At 44.3% G+C, this 22,859-nt stretch overlaps 1 protein-coding gene across 1 annotated transcript in view; it reads right to left on the reverse strand.

The window, feature by feature from the left end:
• The window catches only part of LOC124009618 (insulin receptor-like), a 143,600-nt gene that overhangs the window by 4,989 nt on the left and 115,752 nt on the right, over positions 1-22,859 (reverse strand). The window contains exons 13-21 of the mRNA XM_046321602.1: positions 19,682-19,880; positions 18,918-19,210; positions 17,169-17,308; positions 16,197-16,356; positions 15,970-16,069; positions 13,546-13,613; positions 5,113-5,342; positions 3,896-4,006; positions 2,404-2,566 (exon numbers count right to left, since the gene is read on the reverse strand). Coding sequence (XP_046177558.1) covers positions 2,404-2,566; positions 3,896-4,006; positions 5,113-5,342; positions 13,546-13,613; positions 15,970-16,069; positions 16,197-16,356; positions 17,169-17,308; positions 18,918-19,210; positions 19,682-19,880 — 1,464 coding nt within the window. The remainder of the gene's footprint in view (positions 1-2,403; positions 2,567-3,895; positions 4,007-5,112; positions 5,343-13,545; positions 13,614-15,969; positions 16,070-16,196; positions 16,357-17,168; positions 17,309-18,917; positions 19,211-19,681; positions 19,881-22,859) is intronic.

Consider the following 22,859-nt stretch of genomic DNA (forward strand, 5'->3'; position numbering starts at 1 on the left):
GAATAATAGTAGAGTAATAGAATAATAGAATAATAGTAGAGAGAATGATTTATTTCTGCTTTTATTTCTTTCATCACATTCCCAGTGGGTCAGAGTTTACATACACTCAATTAGTATTTGGTAGCATTGCCTTTAAATTGTTTAAATTGGGTCAAACATTTTGTGTAGCCTTCCACAAGCTTCCCACAATAGGTTGTGTGAATTGTGGCCCATTCCTCCTGACAGAGCTGGTGTAACTGAGTCAGGTTTGTAGGCCTCAATGCCCGTACACTCTTTTTCAGTTCTGCCCACACATTTTCTATAGGATTGAGGTCAGGGCTTTGTGATGGCCACTCCAATACCCTGACTTGGTTGTCCTTAAGCCATTTTGCCCCAACTTTGGAAGTATGCTTGGGGTCATTGTCCATTTGGAAGACCCATTTGCGACCAAGCTTTAACTTCCTGACTGATGTCTTGAGATGTTGCTTCAATATATCCACATCATTTTCCTGCCTCATGTTGCCATCTATTATGTGAAGTGCACTAGTCCCTCCTGCAGCAAAGCACCCCCACAACATGATGCTGCAACCCCCGTGCTTCACGGTTGGGATGGTGTTCTTCAGCTTGCAAGCCTCCCCCTTTTCCCTCCAATGGTCATTATGGCCAAACAGTTATATTTTTATTTCATCAGACCAGAGGACATTTCTCCAAAAAGTATGATCTTTGTCCCCATGTGCAGTAGCAAACTGTAGTCTGGCATTTTCATGGCGGTTTTGGAGCAGTGGCTTCTTCCTTGCTGAATGTCGATATAGGACTCGTTTTACTATGGATATAGATACTTTTGTACCTGTTTCCTCCAGCATCTTCACAAGGTCCTTTGCTGTTGTTCTGCGATTGATTTGCACTTTTCGCACCAAAGTACGTTCCTCTCTAGGAGACAGAATGCGTCTTCTTTCTGAGTGGTATGATGGCTGCGTGGTCCCATGGTATTTATACTTGCATACTATTGTTTGTACAGATGAATGTGGCTCCTTCAGGCGTTTGGAAATTGCTCACAAGGATGAACCAGACTTGTGGAGGTCTACAATTATTTTTCTGAGGTCTTGGCTGATTTCTTTTGATTTTCCCATGATGTCAAGCAAAGAGGCACTGAGTTTGAAGGTAGTCCTTTAAATACATCCACAGGTACACCTCCAATTGACTCAAATTATGTCAATTAGCCTACCAGAAGCTTCTAAAGCCATGGCATCATTTTCTGGACTTTTCCAAGTTGTTTAAAGGTACAGTCAACTTAGTGTATGTAAACTTCTGGCCCACTGGAATTGTGATAAAGTGAATTAATCTGTAAACAATTGTTGGAAAAATTACTTGTGTCATGCACAAAGTAGCTGTCCTAACCGACTTGCCAAAACTACAGTTTGTTAACAAGAAATTTGTGGAGTGGTTGAAAAACGAGTTTTAATGACTCCAACCTAAGTGTATGTAAACTTCTGACTTCAACTGTACGTCCAAAGTGGAAAAAGCACCATTGTGTTGCAGAATGAGAGAAATTACAGGCGAGAATCTTTATTATCCCAGTTGGGAAATGTACTTTGCAGGAGGCAGTTAAACATGCATGTAGATGTATTTAAAAGGATCACATTGTATATGTGAGGGAGTGCGTTCCCATACCTACTATCTTGATATGTGTGTCTGGGTCTGTTTAACTATACCGGACCACACAAGTCCCCACAACTATAGTAAACAAACAAAAATTGGACCAACTGGGGACATGTTGTTAATCCCCACAAGGTCATATGCTATATCTGGGGGGGGTTAGGGTTAAGGTTAGGGTTAGTGTTAGGGGCTAGGGACAGTTTTTGGGACCAGGGTTAGGGGCTAGGGTCAGTTTTAGGGTTAGGGGCTAGGGTCAGTTTTAGGGTTAGGGGCTAGGGTCAGTTTTAGGGTTAGGAGCTAGGGTCAGTTTTAGGGTTAGGGGCTAGGGTCAGTTTTAGGGTTAGGAGCTAGGGTCAGTTTTAGGGGCTAGGGTTAGGGACTATGGATATGGGCTAGGAGCTAGGGTTAATTTTAGGGGCTAGGGTCAGTTTTAGGGGCTAGGGTCAGTTTTAGGGTTAGGGGCTAGGGTCAGTTTTAGGGTTAGGGGCTAGGATCAGTTTTAGGGTTAGGAGCTAGGGTCAGTTTTAGGGGCTAGGGTTAGGATTTATTGATATGGGCTAGGAGCTAGGGTTAGTTTTAGGGGCTAGGGTCAGTTTTAGGGGCTGTTGTTAGGGACTAGGGTTAGGGACTAGGGTTATGGGCTAGGAGCTAGGGTTAGGTTTAGGACCATGGATAGGAGCTAGGGTTAGGTGTAGGGGTTAGGGGCTAGGGTTAGAGGCAAGATTGATTTGGGGGTTAAAGTTAGGGTTAAGTGTGAGTGTAGTCTACCTCCTATCTTGACAGTGAAGTCCTGCGCCACCATGCAGTTCCTAGCGGCCAGGTCTCTGTGGACAAACTTTTTGGCGTTGAGGTAGGCCATGCCGTCTGCTATCTCTGCTGTCATCTGGACCATCTCCCTCAGCGTGGGGGGCGGGCTCCCAGTAGGGTTATTCTGACAAGACATGTATTAATACTAGGGCTATTCTGCAACAGGCCACAAGGGGGCGCATAGATAACAACAGTTAGATGTTTTTGGGGGTATTTGTGATATAGTTCAATATGAGAAGGGATAGAGGAGAGGGACACAGGGTGAGGGATACAGGTTGGATAGAGGAGAGGGATATAGGGTGGATAGAGGAGAGGGATACAGGGTGAGGGATACAGGGTAGATAGAGGAGAGGGATACAGGGTGGATAGAGGAGAGGGATAGAGGAGAGGGATAGAGGAGAGGGATACAGGGTGCCCAGAGGAGGGGGAGAAGGAGAGGGATACAGGGTGAGGGATACAGGGTGGATAGAGAAGAGCGAAACAGGGTGGAGATGGATGGAGATGGATACAGGGTGGAGATGGATACAGGAGATGGATACAGGGGGAGATGGATACAGGGGGGAGATGGATACAGGGTGGAGATGGATACAGGGTGGAGATGGATACAGGGGGAGATGGATACAGGGTGGATAGAGGAGATGGATACAGGGTGGAGATGGATACAGGGTGGAGATGGATACAGGGTGGAGATGGATACAGGGGGAGATGGATACAGGGGGAGATGGGAGGGTGGAGATGGATACAGGGGGGATGGAGATGGATACAGGGGGGTGGATAGAGGAGAGGGATACAGGGTGGAGATGGATACAGGGTGGAGATGGATACAGGGTGGAGATGGATACAGGGTGGAGATGGATAGAGGGTGGAGATGGATACAGGGTGGAGATGGATACAGGGTGGATAGAGGAGAGGGATACAGGGTGGAGATGGAAAGAGGGTGGAGATGGATAGAGGGTGGAGATGGATACAGGGTGGAGATGGATACAGGGTGGAGATGGATACAGAGTGGAGATGGATGCAGGGTGGAGATGGATGCAGGGTGGAGATGGATGCAGGGTGGAGATGGATACAGGGTGGAGATGGATACAGGGTGGAGATGGATGCAGGGTGGAGATGGATGCAGGGTGGAGATGGATGCAGGGTGGAGATGGATGCAGGGTGGAGATGGATGCAGGGTGGAGATGGATACAGGGTGGAGATGGAAAGAGGGTGGAGATGGAAAGAGGGTGGAGATGGAAAGAGGGTGGAGATGGATACAGGGTGGAGATGGATACAGGGTGGAGATGGATACAGGGTGGAGATGGACAGGGTGGAGATGGATACAGGGTGGAGATGGATGCAGGGTGGAGATGGATACAGGGTGGATAGAGGAGAGTGATGCAGGGGAAGGCAGCTCTACCACTAGACTAGCCCTCAGGACACGGATCCCAATAATATATGTGTTTGTGTGTACCTCAGAGTCGGGGCGGAGGCAGCGCAGGTAGCTCTTCAGGTCGCCATGGGTCATCAGCTCCATGACAACTAGAGTGGGCTGGCCCTTAGAGACCACACCCATCAGACGCACCTGAAAAGGAAACCTTTAGTTTCCATCGCTTGCTTTGATTCTTACACCTCGGTAGCTACTTTAAACAAAGATGTCTTGTGATCATCATGATATGTGGTGTCACCTTCTATAGACTGTAGTTCTTTACACTGAAGCACCAAGTAAAGCCCTTCATGATGGAGGCCTTATTGAGGAACTCTCCTATCTCCCCCTCTCTATCCTAGCCCTCTCTCTCTCGCTATCCTCTCTCTCTCTCCCACCACTCTCTCACCATCCTCTCTCTCTCTATCACCATCTCTCTCTCTCTCTCTATCACCATCCTCTCTCTCTCTCTCTCTATCACCATCCTCTCTCTCTCTCTCTCTCTCTCTATCACCATCCTCTCTCTCTCTATCACCATCCTCTCTCTCTCTATCACTATCCTCTCTCTCTCTATCACTATCCTCTCTCTCTATCGTCTCTGTTCATCCATCCATCTTACCACATGGTGGCAGGTGAAGCCCTTCATGACGGAGGCCTTATTGAGGAACTCTCCTATCTCCCCCTCTCTATCCTAGCCCTCTCTCTCTCGCTATCCTCTCTCTCTCTCCCACCACTCTCTCACCATCCTCTCTCTCTCATCACCATCCTCTCTCTCTATCACCATCCTCTCTCTCTCTCTCACTATCACCATCCTCTCTCTCTCTGTCTCATCCATCCATCCTCTCTCTATCACCATCCTCTCTCTCTCTCTCTCTCACCATCCTCTCTCTCTCTATCACCATCTCTCTCTCTCTATCACCATCCTCTCTCTCTCTATCACCATCCTCTCTCTCTCTATCACCATCCTCTCTCTCTCTATCACTATCCTCTCTCTCTCTATCACTATCCTCTCTCTCTCTATCACTATCCTCTCTCTCTCTATCACTATCCTCTCTCTCTCGTCTCTGTTCATCCATCCATCTTACCACATGGTGGCAGGTGAAGCCCTTCATGACGGAGGCCTCGTTGAGGAACTCTCTCTCTCTCTCTCTCTCTCTCTCTCTCTCTCTCTCTCTCTCTCTCTCTCTCTCTCTATCACCATCCTCTCTCTCTCTATCACTATCCTCTCTCTCTATCGTCTCTGTTCATCCATCCATCCATCTTACCACATGGTGGCAGGTGAAGCCCTTCATGACGGAGGCCTCGTTGAGGAACTCTATCCTCTCTCTCAGACTGGCCGACTCGTTGACCGTCTTCACTGCCACATGAGTCTCTGGCTCTCCCTTCACGATGTCCTTGGCGATGCCCTCGTAGACCATGCCGAACGAGCCCTGACCCAGCTCTCGTAGGATGTTAATCTTCTCCCTGCCCACCTCCCAGTCATCTGGCTCGTACACTGGAGAGAACACACACAGTAAAAACTCCTGGGGCCGTAAGTACATTTTCTTACAGAATTCTGGTGTACGTGGAGACTCTAGGATTTGCGTGTGCAACAAATGATTAGGATTTATCAAACTGTCGCACATAAACATCCACATATTTTCATTTACGAATCAGAGTCATACTACATTTGTAAGGTCGTGAACGAGCTCTACAACCACGACTGGAAAATGCCCTCGATTCACTTTTAATTATTATTTTTTTTACTGATATTTGAAGGAAACCAGATCAAATTTTGAAATCAGATCAAAGCAAAAGCCATTTTGTAGAAGCAAAACGGCTGTTGCTTTTACATTGATCAAGTTTGATCATAAAGTTACTGCCCCCCTTCCCCGTGTTAAATAACATCACCTTAACTCTCATTTTAATACAGAAATGGTAACTCGATATTCTCTTATCGAATTTAACTAAGTACCACCTTGTAACCAACATCGAAAAAGGCGTGTTTGCAGAGGGGAGTTTGCCAAAATGTTACTGTCGGGTGTTAGCAAATATGAACAGTTTCCCCTTTCATCTGTGTCTGGTGTTAGCTAGTTACTGGCTAGCTAGGTCTTCATCTGTGTCTGGTGTTAGCTAGTTACTGGCTAGCTAGGTCTTCATCTGTGTCTGGTGTTAGCTAGTTACTGGCTAGCTAGGTCTTCATATGTGTCTGGTGTTAGCTAGTTACTGGCTAGCTAGGTCTTCATCTGTGTCTGGTGTTAGCTAGTTACTGGCTAGCTAGGTCTTCATCTGTGTCTGGTGTTAGCTAGTTACTGGCTAGTGTAAGGAAGTGCTATTTCTTATGCAAATGACCAGCTTACTGAGACAACGTATTTTCACAGTGAAACATGTTAGGTCCCATACAGGATAGCTTCCACACCCACACACACACAGCACACACACTAACTGCCGAGGACACACAGATAAGACATACACCCACACATTGGGAGGAAGAGATACAGCCTTGACTTGCAGACACAAGCACACACACACAATCTCCTTAATATAATAATAATAATATATGCCATTTAGCAGACGCTTTTATCCAAAGCGACTTACAGTCATGTGTGCATACATTCTACGTATGGGTGGTCCCGGGGATCGAACCCACTACCCTGGCGTTACAAGCGCCATGCTCTACCAACTGAGCTACAGAAGGACCTAGCCGAACATTGTGTGACTGAGAACGGCCCGACGGAGACCCGGAGGAACGACGGACGGCTCAACAGGACCAATCCAAGAAGACAACACCTCAACTGTGGCCAACCAAAAGACCGGGACTTCCAGACTCAGCCCACTTTCTGTACTGTACATAACATGCTTGCAATCTGTTATCGGGGCTTCTTTCTGCTGGTTCCTTGTGAGCCAAATGAATGAGCCCGTATACGTTGTACCAGATATCTTTACTCTGAATAAACTGTCGCTTGTCATACAATTTACCACCTTGTCTGAATCGATCCTTGACCGACTCACCCTATCTACATATCCCATTATCAACACTAGCTAGGTCTTCATCTGTGTCTGGTGTTAGCTAGTTACTGTCTAGCTAGGTCTTCATCTGTGTCTGGTGTTAGCTAGTTACTGGCTTGCTAGGTCTTCATCTGTGTCTGGTGTTAGCTAGTTACTGGCTAGCTAGGTCTTCATATGTGTTTGGTGTTAGCTAGTTACTGGCTAGCTAGGTCTTCTTCTGTGTCTGGTGTTAGCTAGTTACTGGCTAGCTAGGTCTTCAACTGTGTCTGGTGTTAGCTAGTTACTGGCTAGCTAGGTCTTCAACTGTGTCTGGTGTTAGCTAGTTACTGGCTAGCTAGGTCTTCAGCCAGCAAGGAACAAGAGGGTCTTTCAAAACTCAGACGCAGTTATCAAGTCAACACATCAGTCAGTGCTGTGGTGAACCGCATCATGCTAAATGGGAGATGTATAAAAAAAAGTATACAGTGCCTTTGGAAAGTATTCAGACCCCTTCACTTTTTCCACATTTTGTTACGTTACAGTCTTATTCTAAAATTGATTAAATTGTTTTTCTCACCATCAATCTACACACAATACCCCACAATGATACAAAAAACTGAAATATCACATTTACAAGTATTCAGACCCTTTACTCAGTACTTTGTTGAAGCACCTTTGGCAGCAATTACAGCAGTCTTCTTGGGTATGACAATACATACTTGGCACACCTGTATTTGGGGAGTTTCTCCCATTCATCTCTGCAGATCCTCTCAAGCTCTGTCAGGTAGGATGGGGAGTGTTGCTGCACAGCTATTTTCAGGTCTCTCCAGAGCTGTTCGATCGAGTTCCAGTCCGGGCTCTAGCTGGGCCACTCAAGGACATTCAGAGACGTGTCCCAAAGCCACTCCTGCGTTGTCTTGGCTGTGCGATTAAGGTCGTTGTCCTGTTGGAATGTGAACCTTGGTCCCAGTCTGAGGTCCTGAGAGCTCTGGAGCAGGTTTTCATCAAGGATCACTCTGTACTTTGCTTCTTTCCCTCGAACCTGACCATTCTCCCAGTCCCTGTCGCTGAAGGGATGGTGCCAGGTTTCCTCCAGATGTGACGTTTGGCATTCAGGCCAAAGAGTTCAAATCTTGGTTTCATCAGACCAGAGAATCTTGTTTCTCATGGTCTGAGAGTCTTTAGCTGCCTTCTGGGCTGTCAGGTGCCTTTTACTGAGGAGTGGCTACCTTCTGGCCACTCAACCATAAAGGCCTGATTGGTGGAGTGCTGCAGATATGGTTATCCTTCTGGAAGGTTCTCCCACAGAAGAACTCTGGAGCTCTGTCAGAGTTACGATTGGGTTCTTGGTCACCTCCCTGATTGCTCAGTTTATACAGGCAGCCAGCTCTAGGAAGAGTCTTGGTGGTTCCAAACTACAAACCTGTATTTACTTTGTCATTAAAGGGTATTGTCAAATCAAATCAAAATGTATTTGTCACATGCGCTGAATATAACAAGTGTAGACCTTACAGTGAAATGCTTACTTACAGGCTCTAACCAATAGTGCAAAAAAAGGTATTAGGTGAACAAAGGTAGGTAAAGAAATAAAACCGTAAAGACAGGCTATATACAGCAGCAAACCTATAAAAGTAGCGAGGATACATACAGACACCGGTTAGTCTGTCTGATTGATGTAGTATGTACATGAATGTATAGTTAAAGTGACTATGCATATATGATAAACAGAGAGTAGCAGCAGCGTAAAAAGAGGGGTGGGGGGGCACACAATGCAAATAGTCCGGGTAGCCATTTGATTACCTGTTCAGGAGTCTTATGGCTTGGGGGTAAAAACTGTTGAGAAGCATTTTTGTCCTAGACTTGGCACAACGGTACCGCTTGCAATGCGGTAGTAGAGAGAACAGTCTATGACAATGCCTGGTGTAGAGGTCCTGCATGGCAGGCAGCTTAGCCGCAGTGATGTATTGGGCCATACGCACTACCCTCTGTAGTGCCTTGCGGTCAGAGGCCGAGCAGTTGCCGTACCAGGCAGTGATGCAACCAGTATGCTGTTGCAGCTGTAGAACTTGTTGAGGATCTCAGGACCCATGCCAAATCCTTTTAGGTTTCTGAGGGGGAATAGGCTTTGTCGTGCCCTCTTCACAAATCAAATCAAATCAAATGTATTTATATAGCCCTTCGTACATCAGCTGATATCTCAAAGTGCTGTACAGAAACCCAGCCTAAAACCCCAAACAGCAAGCAATGCAGGTGTAGAAGCACGGTGGCTAGGAAAAACTGTCATGACTGTCTTGGTGTGTTTGGACCATTCTAGTTTGTTGTTGATGTGGACACCAAGGAACTTGAAGCTCTCAACCTGCTCCACTACAGCTCCGTCGATAAGAATGGGAGCGTGCTTGGTCCTCCTTTTCCTGTAGTCCACAATCATCTCCTTAGTCTTGGTTACATTGAGGGATAGGTTGTTATTCTGGCACCTCCCGGCAGGGTCTCTGACCTCCTCCCTATAGGCTGTCTTGTCTTTGTCGGTGATCAGGCCTACCACTGTTGTGTCGTCTGCAAACTTAATGATGGTGTTGGAGTAGTGGCTGGCCATGCAGTAGTGGGTGAAAAGGGAGTACAGGAGGGGACTGAGCATGCACCCCTGGGGATCTCCAGTGTTGAGGATCAGATTGGCAGATGTGTTGCTGCCTACCCTCACCACCTGGGGGTGGCCCGTCAGGAAGTCCAGGATCCAGTTGCAGAGGAAGGTGTTTAGTCCCAGGATCCTTAGCTTAGTGATGAGCTTTGAGGGTACTATTGTGTTGAACGCTGAGCTGTAGTCAATGAATAGCATTCTCACGTAATTGTTCCTTTTGTCCAGGTGGGAAAGGGCAGTGTGGAGTGCAATAGAGATTACATCATCCGTGGATCTGTTTGGGCGGTGTGCAAATTGGAGTGGGTCAAGGGTTTCTGGGATAATGATGTTGATGTAAACCATTACCAAACTTTCAAAGCACTTCATGGCTACAGACGTGAGTGCTACGGGTCTGTATTCATTTAGGCAGGTTACCTTTCCGCTCTTTGGCACAGGGATTATGGTGGTCTGCTTGAAACATGTTGGTATTACAGACTCAGTCAGGGACATGTTGAAAATGTCAGTGAAGACACCTGCCAGTTGGTCAGCACATGCCAGGAGCACACGTCCTGATAATCTGTCTGGACCCGCAGCCTTGTGTATGTTGACCTGTTTAAAAGGTCTTACTCACGTCGGCTACGGAGAGCGTGATCACACAGTTGCCTGGAACAGCTGATGCTCTCATGCATGCTTCAGTGTTGCTCGACTCGAAGCGAGCATAGAAGTGATTTAGCCCGTCTGGTAGGCTTGTGTCACTGGGCAGCTCGCGGCTGTGCTTCCCTTTGTAGTCTGTAATAGCTTGCAAGCCCTGCCACATAAGACGAGCGTCGGAGCCGGTGTAGTATGATTCAATCTTAGCCCTGTATTGACGCTTTGCCTGTTTGATGGTTTGTCGCAGGGCATAGCAGGATTTCTTGTAAGCTTTCGGGTTAGAGTCCCGCACCTTGAAAGTGGCACCTCTACCCTTTAGCTCAGTGCAAATGTTGCCTGTAATCCATGGCTTCTGGTTGGGGTACATACGTACAGTCACTGTGGGGACGACGTCCTCGATGCACTTATTGATAAAGCCAGTGACTGATGTGGTGTACTCCTCAATGCCATCGGAAGAATCCCGGAACATGTTCCAGTCTGTGATAGCAAAGCAGTCCTGTAGTTTAGCATCTGCTTCATCTGACCACTTTATAGACCGAGTCACTGGTGCTTCCTGCTTTAATTTTTGCTTCTAAGCAGGAATCAGGAGAGTTGTGGTCGGATTTACCAAATGGAGGGTGAGGGAGAGCTTTGTACACGTCTCTGTGTGTGGAGTACAGGTGATCTAGAATTGTTTTCCCTCTGGTTGCACATTTAACATGTTGATGGAAATTTGGTAAAACTGATTTAAGTTTCCCTTCATTAAAGTCTCCGGCCTCTAGGACCTCCGCCTCTGGGTGAGTGGTTTCCTGTTTGCTTATACAGCTGACTGAGTGAGGTCTTAGTGCCAGCATCTGTCTGTGGTGGTAAATAAACAGCCACGAAAAGTATAGTGGAGAACTCTCTTGGCAAGTAGTGTGGCCTGCAATTTATCACAATATTCTCTACTTCAGGCAAGCAAAATCTTCCTTCCTTAGATTTCATGCACCAGCTGTTGTTTACAAATATGCACAGACCTCTTCCCCCCCATCTTACCGGAGTGTTCTGTTCTATCTTGCCGGTGCAGCGTGTATCCAGCTAGCTGAATATCCATGTCGTCATTTAGCCACGATTCCGTGAAACATAGGATGTTACAGTTTTTGATGTCCCATTGGTAGGATATTCGTGATCGTACCTCGTCTAGTTTATTGTCCGAGTAGTATTGACGGTAAAGGCAGCTTTCCCACTCGCCTTCTCTGGGTCCTTACGAGGCATCCGGCTCTTTGTCCTCTGTACCTGCGCCGCTTCCTCTTGCAAATAACGTGGATGTCGGCCCTGCCGGGTGTTTGGAGGATGTCTTGTGCATATTGTTTGTTGAAGAAATCATCTTTGTCTAATCCGAGGTGAGTGATCACTGTCCTGATATCCAGAAGCTCTTTGTCTAATGCGAGGTGAGTGATCGCTGTCCTGATGTCCAGAAGCTCTTTGTCTAATCCAAGGTGAGTGATCGCTGTCCTGATGTCCAGAAGCTCTTAGTCTAATCCGAGGTGAGTGATCGCTGTCCTGATATCCAGAAGCTCTTAGTCTAATCCGAGATGAGTGATCGCTGTCCTGATGTCCAGAAGCTCTTAGTCTAATCCGAGGTGAGTGATCGCTGTCCTGATGTCCAGAAGCTCTTAGTCTAATCCGAAGTGAGTGATCGCTGTCCTGATGTCCAGAAGCTCTTAGTCTAATCCGAGATGAGTGATCGCTGTCCTGATGTCCAGAAGCTCTTAGTCTAATCCGAGGTGAGTGATCGCTGTCCTGATGTCCAGAAGCTCTTAGTCTAATCCGAGGTGAGTGATCGCTGTCCTGATATCCAGAAGCACTTAGTCTAATCCGAGGTGAGTGATCGCTGTCCTGATATCCAGAAGCTCTTAGTCTAATCCGAGGTGAGTGATCGCTGTCCTGATGTCCAGAAGCTCTTAGTCTAATCCGAAGTGAGTGATCGCTGTCCTGATGTCCAGAAGCTCTTAGTCTAATCCGAGGTGAGTGATCGCTGTCCTGATGTCCAGAAGCTCTTAGTCTAATCCGAGGTGAGTGATCGCTGTCCTGATGTCCAGAAGCTCTTAGTCTAATCCGAGGTGAGTGGTCGCTGTCCTGATATCCAGAAGTTCTTAGTCTAATCCGAGGTGAATGATCTCTGTCCTGATATCCAGAAGCATTTTTTTGCCGTAAGATACGGTTGCAGAAACATTATGTACAAAATAAATTACAAATAACGCCAAAAACCCCACATAATAGCACAATTGGTTGGGAGCCCGTAAAACTGCTGCCATTTCTTCCGGCGCCATTTTCAGTTTAAGTGTAGATGGATGAGGAAAATGTTTTACTAAATCCATTTTTAGAATAAGGCTGTAATGTAATAAAATGTGTAAAAGGGGCAGGGGTCTGAATACTTTCTGAATGCACTGTATATCACTGATGCAATTTCAATGTTCAGTTGCTTTTGTGTTTCACCAAATTTGCTTGAGATGATTTCATGGCAACACTGCTAACTGCATCCAAGTTTCATGACTAAGTGTTTTCAAAGGGCTGTCAGTCAAGGCGAGCTCATGAATATAAGCTCCCCGCCCACTCAGTCTGTCTTTTCAAACTTCCTGGTAGTTAGCCATGAGAGGAAAACTCCTGTTCAGAAAGTAAAAAAAAAAAAAAAAAAAAAAAATGCATGCCGCCTATAGCGAGTGCCAAACACCGGCCGCGCATTCTGCAAGATGGATGGTCCATTGAAAAAATGTCAAAGTAAATGCTGCCGACAAGCCCACATTTCTATGCAAAATGGCAAATGTTCAATATTTTGTTTATCAATTACATGATTGTGTTTCTATCTCCTACCTTGGTATAGGTTCAGATTAAATACGCTATTATGTCACACTCCTATCGCACAGCAATACTGTAGCCTACCCATACGGTCATAGGCTACCGGTCTATTTTACTTATGAGCACGATTGGCTATTGAATGAGCGACAGAAAAATAGTAGCCTAATGTATGTTGTGTAGCAGAATAAACCAGTCAGAGGTGCTCTGCAATATGATTATGATTCAGGTTCATATCAGAAAAAGTGAATATAAACAAACACCTTCATTTCCTCCAAAAATGAACAATATTAGCTTGTAATACAGTTGCTCAACCACTAGAAGTTGGGCGTATGCACGGTCTGAGATGTACATGGGAGGTACGCAAACTCTCCCGTCAAGATCAACGTTTGATAAATAACAACCTTTGGTGGGAAAAACAGGTCGCACGTCAGACTTACATTTAGTGCAGGTAGATAAACGAGGCCCCTTGACGCTATAATCCACAAACAATCTAGTATTGTACTTCTCTAATTCTCATAGCCAGCTAGTATGTGTCAGTGATTGTCTACTTACATGGAATATTAGATATATTACATCAACATCAAAATACAGTCAGATATGCTTTTATACAGGCTGAGAATATAGAAATCAGTTTATAACGTGTCCTTACTGTCAGCAGCACTGAGGTACTCTGGGTTAGAAGAGGTGTAGAGGGGTCCAGAGGGGCCCTGGGTTTGCCTTGGTGGGAAAAACAAGGAGGTAGAGTTAAGCGTTAAGGCATGAGGAGGTGTGGTACAGTGCATTTGGACAGTATTCAGACCTCTTCATTTTTTCCACATTGCTACGTTACAGCATATATATATATTTTTATCATAAAAAAAAGGATTCTCAATCTACACACAATACCCCATAATGACAAAGCAAAAACATTTTTTTCCCCAGATGTACAACCCCCCCCCCCACAGAAAAATGCCATTCACATAAGTATTCAGACCCTTTCCAGTACTTTGTTGAAGCACCTTTGGCAGCGATTACTGCCTCGAGTCTTCTTGACGCAACAAGCTTGGCACATCTGTATTTGGGGAGTTTCTCCCATTCTTCTCTGCAGATCCTCTCAAGCTCTGTCAGGTTGGATGGGGAGCGTCGCTGCACAGCTATTTTCAGGTCTCTCCAGAGATAATTGATCGGATTCAAGTCCGGGCTCTGGCTGGACCACCGAAGGACATTCAGAGACTTGTCCTGTAGCCACTCCTGCATTGTCTTGGTTGTGTGCTTAGGGTCGTTGTCCTGTTGGATTCTGGTGAACCTTTGCCCAGTCTCAGGTCCTGAGAGCTCTGGAGCAGGTTTTCATCAAGGATCACTCTGTAATTTCCCCCTTTCATCTTTCCCTCGATCCTGATTAGTCTCCCAGTCCCTGCCGCTGAAATTACATCCCCCCCCTTCACCGTAGGGATGGTATTGGCCAGGTGATGAGCGGTGCCTGGTATCCTCCAGACATAACGATTGGCATTCAGGCCAAAGATTTCAATATTGGTTTCATCAGTATTCTCATGGTCTGAGAGTCCTTCAGGTGCCTTTTGGCAAACTTCAAGCGGGCTGTAATGTGCCTTTTTAACTGAGGAGTGGCTTCTGTTTGGCCACTCTACCATAAAGGATTGGTGGAGTGCTGCAGAGATGATTGTCCTTCTGGAAGGTTCTTCCATCTCCACAGAGGAACTCTAGAGCTCTGTCAGAGTAACCAAGACCCTTCTCCCCTGATTGCTGTTTGGACAGGCAGCCAGCTCTACGAAGAGTCTTGGTGGTTCCAAACTTCTTCCATTTAAGAATGATGGAGGCCACTGTGTTCTTCGGTACCTTCAATGCTGCATAGATTTTTTGGTACCCTTCCCCAGATCTGTGCATCGACACAATCCTCTCGGGAACCCTACGGACAATTCCTTCGACCTCATGGCTTGGGTTTTGCTCTGACATGCACTGTCAACTGTGGACCTTATATAGACAGGTGTATGCCTTTCCAAATCATGTCTAATCAACTGAATTTACCACAGGTGGACTCCAATCAAGTTGTAGAAACATCTCAAGGATGATCAGTAGAAACAGGATGCACCTGAGCTCAATTTCCAGGCTCATAGCAAAGGGTCTGAATACTTACGTAAATAAGGTATTTCTGTTTTTATAATTAATACATTTGCAAAAACAATTAAAAACCTGTTTTTACTTTGTCATTATGGGGTACTGTGTGTCCATTGATGAGGATTATTAAATCATGTTTTATTTTAGAATAAGGCTGTAACGTAACAAAACGTGAATCAAGTGAAGGGGTCTGAATCATTTCCGACTGCACTGTGTTTGGCCATATAGCACGTCTAAGGGCTGTTCTTACGCACGATGCCACGCGGCATGCCTGGACACAGCCCGTAGCCGTGGTATGTTGTCCAAAGTAATTACAAAATGAAACAAATGTTTTATCATACCCGTGGTATATGGTTTGATATACCACAGCTTTCAGCCAATGAGCATTCAGGGCTCGAACCACCCAGTTTATAATTAATAATATATGATGATTATAAATAACAAGAAACAACACAGAGAGATACCAAATCGATACCATAATAATCCTAAAGTTAATCCAGGTATCAGAAGTTGCAGAGTAGGAGTAACATTATCATAATAACAGAGAGCGACCAATGACGAGCCTCGCTGGAAACACACCTGATTAAAAACCAAATCAAAGTCTTCATTTATAACCACCTTTCAAACTGTAATTATGAGCTAGGACTATTTTTTTTATTGAATGTAGAATGTTTTTTCTTCTTCTTTTTTTCTCACAACGTATCGTCTGACTGTAAAAGTAAATCATAATAAAGTAAGTACAATTTAGCCTGGTCGTGAAACAATATACAAATCTAGACCACTAATAGTGGAGCCAGTTGTCTTAGTGCTGGGTTGGAACAAAAGCCTATAGTTACTGCCGGTGTATCAGGAGAGAAGCTGTGTGTAACACTCCTTGGTGAACAGCAGGACTACACATCAGCTTCTTTCATACACAGCTGGGTTGGCTGAAGACAGATTGTGGAGAAGCCATAAGACTTACTTCTTCCTGAATATGACGAATCCTCCCGCTACCACCAGTATCAGTAGAACTATGAAGATGACTGGACCAATGATAATCAATAGGTTGGATGGGTCCACCCCTAAAAGAAAACACGTTGCCATGGAGTTTATGGCCAGACTACTGCTAACGTAAAAAAACTCTATATTCAAATGATATTGGATTGATTTCACGGATTGGTCGAGCTGTCTGTGGCGTGTGTCTCTTACGGAGGTCCTGTACGTAGAAGTGTGTGGGGTCGGTCCAGGAGCCGTTTCCTGCCAGCGACGTGGCTCGGATCCTCACAGTGTAGTTCCCAGGGTGCACCACTCTCAACCTGCAGCCCTCCGACTGTTGGTACATCTTCCTGGACACACAGTGGTGCAACTCCTAGAACGAACACACACACACAGACACACACAAGATGTTTCATTTATTTGTATATATATTTTTAGGAGGAGAGTAGTTGGAGGGGGGAGAGAAGGGTTGAATAAGCACATTATATAGAAATGAAATGTGAACGACTGAAAGTAGGAAACACAATATTACACTAGGAACACATCGAGCTAATAGAGTAGGCCGTCTAAGCCAATCAGAGATGTGTTTTTAAAAATCACTGCATTGAACAGCCAACAATAATACAAAAATTAAAAACCTAATTTGAGAAAAACATGTTTGTTTGACCACCACTGGAGTTGCTGTTTTCAACATCAGTAATATCAGCTGTACCCAGTGTGATGTTGCCACGGTAACTAAAACAGAGCGCTGATGTAACATGTAACATGTAACATGGCTATTGTTACATTAACGGTCCTATTTTAGAAATGAGAGCAGAGAGATTTGTGATCATCGTATCTGAATTATACTAAGTGAGACTGCGGGCACACAGCATAAGTCCAGTATTTTAAGTGTGTGCGTGTTTTCATGCCTGTGCGTGTTTTCATGCCTGTGCGTGTTTTCATGCCTGTGCGTGTTTTCATGCCTGTGTGTGTTTTCATGCCTGTGTGTGTTTTCATGCCTGTGCGTGTTTTCATGCCTGTGTGTGTTTTCATGCCTGTGCGTGTTTTCATGCCTGTGCGTGTTTTCATGCCTGTGCGTGTTTTCATGCCTGTGCGTGTTTTCATGCCTGTGCGTGTTTTCATGCCCGTGCGTGTTTTCATGCCTGTGTGTGTTTTCATGCCTGTGCGTGTTTGTCCGCTCACCTCTGTGTCTCCCAGTCTCTTGTAGTTGACTTCGTACAGGATGATCATTCCATTGGGAGCTTTAGGCTCCAGCCATTTGATTTGAACAGAGTACTCAGACACATCATAGCTGATGGGGCCCACGATGTCATCTGCTTTGTCTGTTGGCAGGATACACAAGGTTTTAAAATGGCCTCTGTTGACAGGACACAAAAGGTTTTAAGATGGCCTCTGTTGACAGGATTCACAAGGTTTAAAAATGGCCTCTGTTGACAGGATTCACAAGGTTTAAAAATGGCCTCTGTTGACAGGATTCACAAAGTTTAAAAATGGCCTCTGTTGACAGGATTCACAAGGTTAAAAAATGGCCTCTGTTGACAGGATTCACAAGGTTTAAAAATGGCCTCTGTTGACAGGATTCACAAGGTTTAAAAATGGCCTCTGTTGACAGGATTCACAAGGTTTAAAAATGGCCTCTTTGGCTGTTAGCAGGATACGCAAGTGTTTAAAAATGGCCTCTTTACTCTATCCCAATACCACAAACATCAACATCTCAGGTCTATAAATACTATTTAAAAGTAGACAAGAAAGTATGATATGCGCAGGTTAAACTGCTTTTTTACTTCTGACATTGTTTTCTTAAGTGGTGGGTGTGTGGTGTAGACTGTGTGCAAGTGTAGTGTACTTAAGCAATAAGGCCCAAGGGGGTGTGGTATATGGCTGTCAGCCAATCAGCATTCAGGGCTCAAACCATAATAATGGCCAATATACCACAGCTAAAGGCTGTTCTTAAAGGGATACTTTGGGATTTTGGCAATGAGGCCCTTTATCTACTTCTCCAGAGTTAGATGAACTCGTGGATACCATTGTTGTGTCTCTGTGCCAATGCTAACTAGCATTAGCGCAATGACTGGAAGTCTATGCTAGCAGATACCCATAGACCTCCAGTCATTGCGCTAACGCTAGTGAGCAATTGCGCTCACTAGTGAATGCAGAGACATACAAATGGTTTTCACGAGTTCATCTGACTCTGGGATAGTAAATAAAAAGTCTCATTGCCAAAATCCTGAAGTCTCCCTTTAAGGCATCAACATCCCTAGGTTCAGCTGGTGTGTGCTCGCATACTCCCTTAAAAGATCTTCGCTTGAAAAACGAGAGCAATAGTACTGTTTGTCCATCTTGAGATGCCGTAGCCCATATACACCGCATCAAAATAGTCAAAAATGAACCTAAGCTAACTCAAGATAACTGTCATTCATTTCAAGGAGACCATAGTCGTGCAATTCTACATCTAACTAAGATGATTGGTGCAGTATTTCTCAAGTACAAACATGTGAATGAAAACAATTTGTCTCTCGTTAAATAACAACAGAGGAAGAAGAAGAATCCCAACATCAGCTTGCCTTGAGACATGTGTTTTTGTTGCAGGAGCAGCTGAAAAACCCTTGCTGAACACCAAAACATATTAAAATGTGGTCAAAATATATGCACAAATGTTCCAAACTGTTTCGGATGGTAAGCACACGGAAGCCTTTACGCACGAAGCGTTGTGCCTGGATACAGCCTATAGCCGCGGTATATTAGCCATAAACCACAAGTCCCTGAGGTATAAACTGGTTACCAACATAAATAGAACTGTAAACAAGTATTTTTTTTGCGTCATACTGTGGTATATTGTCTGATATACACACATGACTGAAATGCTGTTTCAGCCAATCAGCAGCCAGGAATCAAACTACCAGGTTTATAATGGTGTGTAGATAGCCTCACCCTCAGGCATGGTGCGAGCTGAGACGAAGGCTGCCATACTGCAGCGTGATGGGTTTGTGAGGTGGTTGCAGGCCAACACATCGATCTGGTACGAGGTGAAGTGTCGGAGGCCGGAGATGACCGTGGACTCCTTGGAGAACACTGTCAGCTGGATCTTAGTGCTCTCCGCACCATCCTCATCATCGTCTGGGCCGCTGGTGGAGTAACCTTCCGGCCCGGTGGGGGGCTTTGTCACGAATGCAGGCTGCGTCTCATTAGCTACACCCATGGCTGAGCGGCGCTGTCTGGTTGATCTGGGGGATAAATAATCAATCAAATTCTATTGATTTAGTGTTAACTGTTTACAAAAAACACTGTTAAAGTTATTGCTACTGAGCAGAGTGCTAACGAGACTTCATGCAGGCAACTTCTGAATGTTTACCACCAGGGGGAGCACTGGGGCTTTGATTAGAATTGAAGGGCATCCAATTCTGCTCTTTTTGCCACTAATTGGTCTTCTGACCAATCAGATCAGATATTTTGCCACTAATTGGTCTTCTGACCAATCAGATCAGATATTTTGCCAATAATTGGGCAAAAGATAAGAATTGTGCTGCCTGTGTAAATGCAGCATTAGGTTTTAAATGACAGGATGGAGACAGAGCTGATCTAAAGTCCCAATTAGGATAATAAATACATTGATTAATTGACTGACTGATTGACTGACTGTGTTTTTTGGCTGGCTGGCTGGCTAATTGGCTGGCTGACATAGTTGTCATACATACTTGAGCAGGAAGACCTCATTGTGGATATAGTTCTCAAAGGTCTTGCGGTACTCTGAGTCTTCAGCCTCCTTCTTCAGTTGTTTTTCTGTTTTGGGACAGGCACAACAGCGGCCACCCTGACCCTCATCCTCAGTCTGGTTCCACTTAGCCTCTTCGTCACTGTCGACCTGGGTGGGCACCCGCGAAGGCAGCTTCATACCTAAACAGAGAGAGAGGGAGAGAGAGTTAAAGACAGAGAGAGATAGACACCTGCGATGGCAAATTGATACCTGGACGGAGGGAGGGAGCGCGAGAGAGAGACAGAGTTAGACAGATCGACACCAGCGATGGCATACCTGGAGATAAGAGCGTCTGCTAAATGACTTAAATGTAAATGTAAGAGGGGGAGGGAGTTTTCCCCTTTAGTTAACACCAGTGGTGTGTAGTGGAGTGTATACGTAGGTAACCCACTTATTTTTCAGTGGGCATTGCGATTACTCACTTTTTATTCCCCATTGATGCTGTGTCAAAGTAGTGTAATGGAGGTACACGCCGTATCAATTAATAAGGCTAATGGAACAGATCAGAATGTTTAGCTTAAAATGTCGGAACATATTATTTATTCGGTAGGCCTACGCATGACTGTTCCAAAATTGTACTACTGGTCTACCCAAAATGCACAGCACATGTGAGCAGTTTCATGCCAGAGATGGGAAAATCCATTACAAATGTAGGAACGGGGAGATCTAAAGATGCAACAACTATCAAGGGTTGCTCGTATGACTAGGATAATGCCCTCGGCTGCCGGGAGAAACGCATATGAGGAAGTCTTCATGAAAAATAATTGCCTCTACATTTCTATGGTGGGATTTTGTCTATTGGCTACATTGAGGGAAGGTAAGATATGCCTCATAATATGAAGTAAAACGTCCAGGTATCATACAATTAATGGAAAAATCTAGATTCTAATGATAGGATGATAGGCCTAACCTTCTCAATTAAATGCCTATACCTACAGAATGTCTACCTGGCAGAACGATATCATGATTATTTGCATCAATCCAGTGGGCATTTATTTTGAACTCTTCATGTGCTACAGAAACACTGCTAACCCAATGACAGTGCTAGATGTCTGCACACTTAAAGGGTAACAACAACAACAACAAAAAATCTACATTTCTTCTATTTTTTTCCAGTCCTCCAAAGTGGTCCTCCTGACGTGGTTTAAGCATCGTTATAAACTTAGAACATACAATGTTGTTGTTTTAAGAGAGAGCAAAAATAATAAGAATAATAATAAATTGAAAAACATTTGTGAATTTCTGACTTAATTGACAGCCTCATTTGTCGGTTTCAATTGTAGGTTCTACTATTAGCTTACTTGCATAGTAGATCTTGGGTAGGCCTGACTGTGAAAGACCAATATAGGATTTATCATTATAGATCACGTCATTTACGTCACTGTTTCTCATAGACTTTTTCACACTTTGCCTGACGGGCCATATCGATTTTTGCAATATATGGATCGGTGCCATTTACTTTTAAATGGACTGTGTTTACAGCATGTGAGTAGAGGACCTTCTTTTGATATTAAAACGAGAAATGCATGAAGCCACCAGTGCACATTTGTTCATATTCTTTGCTAGTTAGTGAATGATTACTAGCCCCGTTATGACTACTTTCTAGTCAACAACAGGGGAGTGGTTGCTTCCTACAACAGCAAAACATGTGTACATTTCTAGCCTTCTTTGAAAAGTGAGTCAGGTAAAGAGATTTGTTTATCTCTTAAAGGGACAGTGTTGTATTTTGAGACAGGCTTGAATAAGCTAAGTAGCCAATAGGCAGAGGGAAGCATAATGTGTCTGATTCTCTGTAATAACGGTAAGGGAATAATAATATGTTTTTTTGTAAAGTGGTTTCTTGCATCAAACACAACCACATTTTCCCCTCCATTTTCAGTGAAGGACAAGTGGATAAACAGGTGAATGTCAAGCATACTTTCTTCCCAAAGTCTCATGGAACGTGGTCCCGTGTGGCTCAGGTGGTAGAGCATTACGCTTGCAACGCCAGGGTTGTGGGTTCGATTCCCACCGTTGATCAATATATAAAAAAGTATGAATAAGTTATGAATAAGTTATGAAAAAGTATGAATAAGTTATGAAAAAGTATGAATAAGTTATGAAAATGTATGAATAAGTTATGAAAATGTATGAATAAGTTATGAAAAAGTATGAATAAGTTATGAAAAAAGTTATGAAAATGTATGAATAAGTTATGAAAAAGTATGAATAAGTATGAAAATGTAAATAAGTTATGAAAAAGTTATGTTAAAAATGTATGAATAAGTTATGAAAAAATGAATAAGTATGAAAAAAATAAGTTATGAAAAAGTATGAATAAGTTATGAAAATGTATGAAAAAGTTATGAAAATGTTGAATAAGTTATGAAAAAAATGTATGAATAAGTTATGAAAATGTATGCACTCACTACTGTAAGTCCCTCTGGATAAATAGACTGATATGTAAAATGTAGACCAAATTTGCTCCTACTGTAGGCAAACCGTAACTTAAAGTGGTTACAGCCGCCGTGTTCGCAGTAAACAACCGCCAGAACGTTCACAATGTTCAAGTTTGCGCTCAGCAGACAGGAAATTTGCTCAGAGCTGAAAAACAAATAGAGGGAACATTGGTCAAGACTCCATCCTGTCAGTAACTGTCCTCAGTGCCTCAGCTGGTTGATATAAAACAACCCTCACATGATCCCCTCCAGACTAGTGTTGTCTAGACTTTCTGCGTGAGTGCATGGGAGTAGTAGATGACGTTGGAGCTTGTCTGTGTGACACAGAGTGGGTGGCTGCCACTTGTTAGTGCAAGGCCAAATCAGGTAAAGAACTATTCCAACCAACTCTGAATCACAGTCCCTCACACACACACACTGACATTTCTGGCAGTAGTCCAACAGAATAAGTCGGGAAATATATTTGTATTATATCGTATTTTGTAAAAGCTCCCTTGTGAAATATACCTTGGTCTCCATGTTATAATACATGATATATAAATAGGGCTGTGAATTGCCAGTGACCTCACGATACGATCACCATACTTAGGTGCCGAGAGGATATTGCGATTCGCACGATTCTATATGTATTGCGATTCGATCCTGCCATTTTATTTTGCGATCGGATGTTCCAAACATATT

The sequence above is a fragment of the Oncorhynchus gorbuscha genome, linkage group LG22, assembly GCF_021184085.1.
Source record: "Oncorhynchus gorbuscha isolate QuinsamMale2020 ecotype Even-year linkage group LG22, OgorEven_v1.0, whole genome shotgun sequence".
Lineage (NCBI taxonomy): Eukaryota > Metazoa > Chordata > Actinopteri > Salmoniformes > Salmonidae > Oncorhynchus > Oncorhynchus gorbuscha.